This window comes from Triticum aestivum, chromosome 2D (assembly GCF_018294505.1).
Source record: "Triticum aestivum cultivar Chinese Spring chromosome 2D, IWGSC CS RefSeq v2.1, whole genome shotgun sequence".
In the NCBI taxonomy this organism is placed as follows: Eukaryota; Viridiplantae; Streptophyta; class Magnoliopsida; order Poales; family Poaceae; genus Triticum; species Triticum aestivum.
This window is the reverse complement of record NC_057799.1, coordinates 308,087,839-308,096,707: the sequence shown is the minus strand read 5'-3', so window position 1 is coordinate 308,096,707 and position 8,869 is coordinate 308,087,839. Positions and strand designations below refer to the sequence as shown.

General features: G+C 49.1%; 1 protein-coding gene across 1 annotated transcript; it reads left to right on the top strand.

The window, feature by feature from the left end:
* The first annotated feature begins 311 nt into the window (after positions 1 to 311).
* On the top strand, positions 312 to 1,120 carry LOC123052864 (photosystem I reaction center subunit psaK, chloroplastic). Its single transcript, XM_044476219.1, has 2 exons — positions 312 to 620; positions 711 to 1,120. The coding sequence occupies exons 1-2, from the start codon at positions 468 to 470 to the stop codon at positions 951 to 953; spliced, it is 396 nt and encodes a 131-aa protein (XP_044332154.1). The 5' UTR covers positions 312 to 467; the 3' UTR covers positions 954 to 1,120.
* The last annotated feature ends 7,749 nt before the right edge of the window (positions 1,121 to 8,869 follow it).

Genomic DNA, 8,869 nt, shown 5'->3' with positions numbered 1-8,869 from the left:
CAGTGTGGAGTACTACCGTCATGGTGTATGTGACCTTACAACTTTGGAAGATGCATCACACTTTATTTTCATTGGCAAATTCGTGCATGCCACGTAAAACCAAGATTTTTTGTTTTGAATTTGCAGGTTGCAAATATAGTTATTTATTTATTTAACAGCAACGAAAAGAGCTATATTATTTTACTGAACCGTTTCATGCCGGTGATGCTTGTCAGTCGCCACGTCAGCAAAAGAATAGCGACAGACGGAGAGGAGCTAGACACGGTGGTGTTTCTTATCCGAACTGGCAGGCACTCCCTAACCAGGGGGCGCCACGTCGGTGGCAAGGATCCGAAACCTATCCTCGAGTGGCCGCCGCTCGCCACGCGATCCCCCGTGTGGCTCCCGCTCCACAAGATTTAAGAAAGGAACTCGTTGAGCATTGCACCTGAGCAATCGCAGCATCCACAACACACGAATCCGCAGCCATGGCTTCCCAGCTCTCCGCCATGACCACCGTGCCGCAGTTCCACGGCCTCAGGAGCTACTCCTCGCCCAGGTCCATGGCCACGCTGCCGTCCTTGAGGAGGAAGAGGTCTCAGGGCATCCGCTGCGACTACATCGGCTCCTCCACCAACATCGTAAGATCACACGCATACTACGTATACATGCGAATGAGTCAGGCATTGATTGTTTGGTTCGTTGACATAATTACTACTATGCGGATGCAGATCATGGTGACGACGACGACCCTGATGCTGTTCGCCGGGCGGTTCGGGCTGGCGCCGTCGGCGAACAGGAAGGCGACGGCGGGGCTCAAGCTGGAGGCGCGCGAGTCCGGGCTGCAGACGGGCGACCCGGCCGGCTTCACGCTCGCCGACACGCTCGCATGCGGCTCCTTCGGCCACATCTTGGGCGTCGGCATCGTGCTCGGCCTCAAGAACACCGGCGTCCTAGACCAGATCATCGGCTAGAACCTTCCTTTTCCGTCGATAGCTGTTCTGCATCCACATCGCGCGCTCCATGTAGTGGATCAATTAATGCTCCCTTTGTGATTTGATGATGTGGTGTAGTACAATGTATGTGTATGCATCTTTGGTTCAGCGGGACGTACCGCCGCGCCGGTGTGGCAACTGCTTCATCCCATGCGTTTTTCATCATCTATAGTATCTTTCACACGGTGAAGATCGTCTTGTGCTATAGAAAGAGCAACATAGAGTCCAAAAACTAAATTAGTACTCCCTCCGTGAAGAAATATAAGATCGTTTAGATTACTACTTAGATCAGTTAGTGATCTTCTTTACAGAGAGAGTAACAATAAAAGCGCAAAATAACCTGCGTCGCCTCCTCTCACGGCTCGAGGGAGAAACCAGCGACGCCTCCTCTTCCACCCCCCTCCCCTTCCTCCCCCCGCCGCCACCAGAGGTGTTGCCGACGAATCTCGGCTGACTTTGAGGAGCTTCTTTGGCCGTGTGGCGCGGTAGTGGCTGCTTCCCGGAGGGGTCGCCTCGGTGCGGCGTCGTCGACCGGCGTTAGAGTTGTGCCGAATATTATGTACGAGGTAGTTTATAGTTAGACTCTGTGTCGTACATCGTGTAGACAGGGTATGTCGTGGTGCCCTAGTAGGACTCTTGTATCCTATAGACACACGAAGTAACAACCTATGCCAACATAACATGACATACACGCAGGGGAGCCGGTGTGTGGTATTGTAGCGGTATCATGGAGAGGAGCATCCATAGTCAGGCTCAGGGATGTAGCCGATATTCGGTGAACCTCATTAGCAAATCTCCGTGTCGTGCCTCGTGTGATTTGCTTAGTTATCAGTGGATCGCCTCAAATTATTCTAACAAGTGGTATCATGAGCAAGTTTCAAGGAGCTCGTAGATTATTGATCTAGAGGAAGGGTGCCAATTTCGTATGGTTCACTTGGAAGCAGGAGAGAAGTGAGGGAAATATGCCCTAGAGGCAATAATAAAGTTGTTATTTATATTTCCTTATATCATGATAAATGTTTATTATTCATGCTAGAATTGTATTAACCGGAAACTTAGTACATGTGTGAATACATAGACAAACAGAGTGTCCCTAGTATGCCTCTACTTGACTAGCTCGTTAATCAAAGATGGTTAAAGTTTCCTAACCATGGACATGTGTTGTCATTTGATCAACGGGATCACATCATTAGAGAATGATGTGATGGACAAGACCCATCCGTTAGCTTAGCATTATGATCGTTTAGTTTTATTGCTATTGCTTTCTTCATGACTTATACATATTCTTCTGACTATGAGATTATGCAATTCCCGAATACCGGAGGAACACTTTGTGTGCTATCAAACGTCACAACGTAACTGGGTGATTATAAAGATGCTCTACAGGTGTCTCCGAAGGTGTTTGTTGAGTTGGCATAGATCAAGATTAGGATTTGTCACTCCGTGTATCGGAGAGGTATCTCTGGGCCCTCTGGGTAATGCTCATCACTATAAGCATTGCAAGCAATGTGACTAATGAGTTAGTTACGAGATGAAGCATTACGGAACGAGTAAAGAGACTTGCCGGTAACGAGATTGAACTAGGTATGATGATACGGATGATCGAATCTCGGGCAAGTAACATACCGATGACAAAGGGAATGACGTATGTTGTTATGCGGTTTGACCGATAAAGATCTTTGTAGAATATGTAGGAGCCAATATGAGCATCCAGGTTCCGCTATTGGTTATTGACCAGAGATGTGTCTCGGTCATGTCTACATAGTTCTCGAACCCGTAGGGTCCGCACGCTTAACGTTCGATGACGATTTGTATTATGAGTTATGTGATGTGACGCCCCGAGACCGACGCTTCAGAAGACTTCCATATATTTCGTGTTCGCCGTGTGTTTTATTTTTGTTGGTTGCATTTCATCATGGCATCATCCGCATTGCATTGGCACTTCGTTGCCGTCATTTAAAAAAAAACTTGCATCCGTTCGTAGTTCCCGCTTCTCCCTGTTGCCTTCGTTGTCCCTTTCGAGACCAACCGTTCTTTTGTTGTCCGACCGTTTGAGCCTCTCTGCACAATGCACAAAACCCCTCCTCGCGCGCGTCCGAAAATTGTCCCGAACCCGACCCGGGTTGTTATTACCGATGGGTCCGGATCATCCCCTAACTTCCCTAAATAATCATCGGTTTCTCGTTGGACTCTCCTACCCTATTTTTTTTCAGGCCATCCGATTAAGATCGGAGGGGCCAAATACCCCTATCCAAAATTCACTTGCTATATATAGACCCCTAGTCCATTTTAGAACCCTAAATCCTAGGGCATTTGTCCCCCCTAGCCGCCGCCACCTACAGCCTTCCCCTCCTCGGATCAGCCGCCGCTACCCACTCTACCAAATTCCCCTCGGGATCCATCCCCAATCAGCCTAGCTACCTTCCTCCTACCCTACCCGCAGCCATCCAACCAGCGCCCGAGCTTCTCCCGTTTGCTCCTCTCTCCTTGGCGCCGTCGCCGCCGGCGAACCCAGCCACCCCGAGCGCCGCCCTCATGCTCGAGCTCCTCCAGGAACCCGTCGCCCCTTCCCCTCTTCTTCTCCTCCTTCCCTCCTCTCTCTGGTTCACTCCCTGGGTTCTCATGCCTCTCCCTCTGTGTTCCAGGAGCCGCCATGGTTGCCCGCAGCTCCGTCGCCGCCGGGAACGAGTCCCTCCGCCCCGGACCTGGCGCCTGCCTCGTCTCGGACCTCACCTGCGGCTCCACCGCCCCGTCAAGTTCCCGGAGCCACCGTCGCCTCGCCAGCGCCGTTCGCCTGCAAGCCCGCAGTCCCCGCCGGTCTTCCTCCACGACGCTGCCGCCTTGAACCTCTCCCGCCGGCCTCTGTTTTCCCCTGCATCGCCAAGTCCGCCTCGTCTGCCTCCCCTGCATCACACCCCGTCGCCAGGAGCTCGCGCCAAGTCCGCCGCCGTCCTTTGCTTCGCCCGCATGATTCCGTTGCCGCCTGCTTCACTCCATCGAGCAGTGCCACCGCCGGAGTTCCTCGTCGCCGGGAACCGCCTCTCCGACCCTCGGACTGCCCGGATCCGCCGCGCCCGCGAGTCCCCTGCCTCTGCATCGCGCCTCTGCCCGTCTTCTGCATCGCCATGACCTGCTGCTGCTTCTGTTGGTAACGACCAGCGCCAGCCATCGGGTCAAGCCCGCGTTGACCGCCCGCTCGCCGCGCCGTGGACGCGTCGTCCTGCTGCGTGGGACGCGGCCTCGTCCGCGCCTCCTGGCCCAACCTCCCGCACCGCGGTCCAGCGTGCCCTTGCAGGCCTCCCTCTCCACCGACCCGGGCCTTGGCCCATGGGTGAGCAGCCCCAGTCCTCCTCCGTGCTCCTGTTGGGCTAGCCAGATTCGGCCCGCATAGGTTTTTTTTAGGTTCTGCGTTTTAACTATTTTCCCAGGATTTACTGTTTTGCAGAAAAACCCTCTTTGTCATGCATATAATAACTTAATAACCATGCATCATTTGTAAAAACATTATATATGAAAAATGCTCAGAATTTCATCTAGTTTCATAATATGCTGCTTACATCCTTGTTTAAAATGTTTAAAATGTTGTTTGTTTAAATTTGTCGAATGCCATGTTAAAATGATTTATTCCATAACTAAATAACTGTAGCTCCATTTTAAATAAACTATATATGTAAATTGTCTAGAAAAATGCATAGATTAACATGGTGCACTTTATTTTGCTGTTTAACAACATTAAAATTGGGGTTAGGGCAGAACAGTACCAAATCTAAAATATGGACATGAGGATTTTCCGGAATTGTTGTTTGTTGTTCCGGCCTCATTTAAACTTGCCTAAATAGTTAGTTTACTTATGCTTCACCTTTTGTCATGTTTAACAACATTTAATATTGTTGGGTACTTAAACAAGAGCGAACTAAATAATTGATGTGGTGTTTTGTCAATATGCAACTCGTTGCATATTGAGCTCCACTTAATTTGTAGTATTGTTTATGCACTTTGCCATGCCATGCATCATTAAACCGGACATGCATCATACTTGATTGTGCATCATGCCATGTTTATGTGATGGTTGTTTACTATGTTGTTTGTTTCTTTCCGGGTTGCTTCTCTCATTAGCTTCGGTTTCGTTCCGGAGTTGTGAGGATTCGTTCGACTACGTCTGTTTGTCTTCTTCATGGACTCGTTCTTCTTCCTAGCGGGATTTCAGGCAAGATGACCATACCCTCGAAATCACTTCTATCTTTGCTTGCTAGTTGTCCGTTCTATTGCTATGCCGCGTTACCTACCACTTGCTTGTCAAGCCTCCCAAATTGCCATGAACCTCTAACCTTGTCACCCTTCCTAGCAAACCCTTGTTTGGCTATGTTACCGCTTTTGCTCAGCCCCTCTTATAGCGTTGCTAGTTGCAGGTGAAGATGAAGTTTGTTCCATGTTGGGACATGGATATTGTTGGGATATCATAATATCTCTTATTTTAATTAATGCACCTATATACTTGGTAAAGGGTGGAAGGCTCGACCTTATGCCTGGTGTTTTGTTCCACTCTTGCCGCCCTGGTTTCCGTCATACCGGTGTTATGTTCCTTGATTTTGCGTTCCTTACATGGTTGGGTGATTTATGGGACCCCCTTGACAGTTCGCTTTGAATAAAACTCCTCCAGCAAGGCCTAACTTTGGTTTTACCATTTGCCTACCTAAGCCTTTTCCCTTGGGTTCTGCAGACTCAAGGGTCATCTTTATTTTAAACCCCCGGGCTAGTGCTCCTCTGAGTGTTGGTCTAACCCGTCAGTCGTCGGTGGCCACCAGGGGCAACTATGGGCTCGCCTATCGGAAGCTTGGACAATCCGGTGTGCCCTGAGAATGAGATATGTGCAGCTCCTATCAGGATTTGTCGGCACATTCGGGCGGCTTTGCTGGTCTTGTTTTACCATTGTCGAAATGTCTTGTAAACCGGGATTCCGAGACTGATCGGGTCTTCCCGGGAGAAGGAATATCCTTTGTTGACCGTGAGAGCTTATAATGGGCTAAGTTGGGACACCCCTGCAGGGTATAAACTTTCGAGAGCCGTGCCCGTGGTTATGTGGCAGATGGGAATTTGTTAATATCCGGTTGTAGAGAACTTGACACTCGACTTAATTAAACTGCATCAACCGTGTGTGTAGCTGTGATGGTCTCTTTTCGGCGGAGTCCGGAAAGAGAACACGGCTTTTTGGGTTATGTTTGACGTAAGTAGGAGTTCAGGATCACTTCTTGATCATTACTAGTTGACGACCGTTCCGTTGCTCTCGCTCTTATTTGCATATGTTAGCCACCATATATGCTTAGTGCTTGCTGCAGCTCCACCTCACTACCCCTTTCCTACCCTTAAGCTTAAATAGTCTTGATCTCGCGGGTGTGAGATTGCTGAGCCCTCGTGACTCACAGATTCTACCAAAACAGTTGCAGGTGCCGACGATACCAGTGCAGGCGATGCAACCGAGCTCAAGTGGGAGTTCGACGAGGAACTTGGTCGTTACTGTGTTTCGTTTCCTGTTGATCAGTAGTGGAGCCCAGTTGGGACGATCAGGGATCTAGCATTTGGGGTTGTCTTCTTCTCTTTTGGTTCCGTAGTCGGACCTATGTGTGTACTCTGATTGATGTATGATTTATTTATGTATTGTGTGAAGTGGCGATTGTAAGCCAACTCTTTATCCCATTCTTGTTCATTACATGGGATTGTGTGAAGATGACCCTTCTTGCGACAAAACCACAATGCGGTCATGCCTCTAAGTCGTGCCTTGACACGTGGGAGATATAGCCGCATCATGGGTGTTACATGTGATTTGATGACCGAAGATCGTTCAGAGTCCCAGATGAGATCACGGACATGACGAGGAGTCTCGAAATGGTCGATAGGTAAAGATCGATATATTGGAAGGTTATATTCAGACATCGGAACGGTTCCGAGTGATCCGGGTATTTTTCCGGAGTACTGAGAGGTTACCAGAACCCCGGAAAAGTTAATGGGCCTTAGTGGGCTTTAGTGGAGAGAGGGAAGAAGGGCCACGAGGTGGCACGCGCCTCCCCCTGCCCAAACTGAATTGGACAAGGGGTGGGGGCGCGGCCCCCTCCTTCCTTCTCCTTCTCCCCTCCTTCCTTTCCCTTCGGTGGAAGAAAGGAAAAGGGAGGGGGGGGGCGAATCCTACTTGGACTAGGAATCCAAGTAGGGCTCCCCCTGGCGCGCCTCCTCCTAGGCCGGCCTCCTCCTCCCCCGTCCTTTATATACATGGGCAGGGGGGCACCCCAAAGCACAACAGACAATCTCTTAGCTGTGTGCGGTGCCCCCCTCCATAGTTTACCACCTCGATCATATCATCGTAGTGCTTAGGCGAAGCCCTGCGCCGGTAACTTCATCATCACCGTCGCCATGCCGTCATGCTGACGGAACTCTCCCTCGTCCTCAACTGGATTAAGAGCTCGAGGGACGTCATCATGCTGAACGTGTGCTGAACACGGAGGTACCGTACGTTCGGTACTTGGATCGGTTGGATCGTGAAGACGTTCGACTACATCAACCGCGTTACTAAACGCTTCCGCTTTCGGTCTACGAGTCGTGGACACACTCTCCCGTCTCGTTGCTATGCTTCTCCTTGATAGATCTTGTGTGATCGTAGGAAAATTTTGAAATACTACGTTCCCCAACAGTGGCATCCGAGCCAGGTCTATGCGTAGATGTTATATGCACGAGTAGAACACAAAGAGTTGTGGGCGATAATAGTCATACTGCTTACCACCAACGTCTTACTTTGATTCGGCGGCATTGTTGGATGAAGCGTCCCGGACCGACATTACATGACCGTGTTCATGAGACTGGTTCTACCGACGTGCTTCGCACACAGATGGCTAGCGGGTGTCTGTTTCTCCAACTTTAGTTGAATCAAGTTCGACTACGGCCGGTCCTTGTTGAAGGTTAAGACAGCACACTTGACGAAAAATCGTTGTGGTTTTGATGCGTAGGTAAGGACGGTTCTTGCTAGAAGCCCGTAGCAGCCACGTAAAACTTGCAACAACAAAGTAGAGGACGTCTAACTTGTTTTTGCAGGGAATGTTGTGATGTGATATGCTCAAGACGTGATGAGATATAAATTGTTGTATGAGATGATCATGTTTTGTAAAAGTTATCGGCAACTGGCATGAGCCTTATGGTTGTCGCTTTATTGTATGAAATGCAATCGCCATGTAATTGCTTTACTTTATCACTAAGCGGTAGCGATAGTCGTGGAAACAATAGTTGGCGAGGCGACAATGATGCTACGACGGAGATCAAGGTGTCAAGCCGGTGACGATGGAGATCATGACGGTGCTTTGGAGATGGAGATCAAAGGCACAAGATGATGATGGCCATATCATGTCACGTATTTTGATTGCATGTGATGTTTATCCTTTATGCATCTTATTTTGCTTAGTACAGCGGGAGCATTATAAGATGATCCCTCACTAAATTTCAAGCTATAAGTGTTCTCCCTGAGTATGCACCGTTGCTACAGTTCGTCGTGCCGAGACACCACGTGATGATCGGGTGTGATAAGCTCTACGTTCACATACAACGGGTGCAAGCCAATTTTGCACATGTAGAATACTCGGGTTAAACTTGATGAGCCTAGCATATGCAGATATGGCCTCGGAACACTGAGACCGAAAGGTCGAACGTGAATCATATAGTAGATATGATCAACATAGTGATGTTCACCATTGAAAACTACTCCATCTCACGTGATGATCGGACATGGTTTAGTTGATTTGGATCACGTGATCATTTAGATGACTAGAGGGATGTCTATCTAAGTGGGAGTTCTTAAGTAATATGATTAATTGAACTTTAATTTATCATGAACTTAGTACCTGATATTTTTTGCA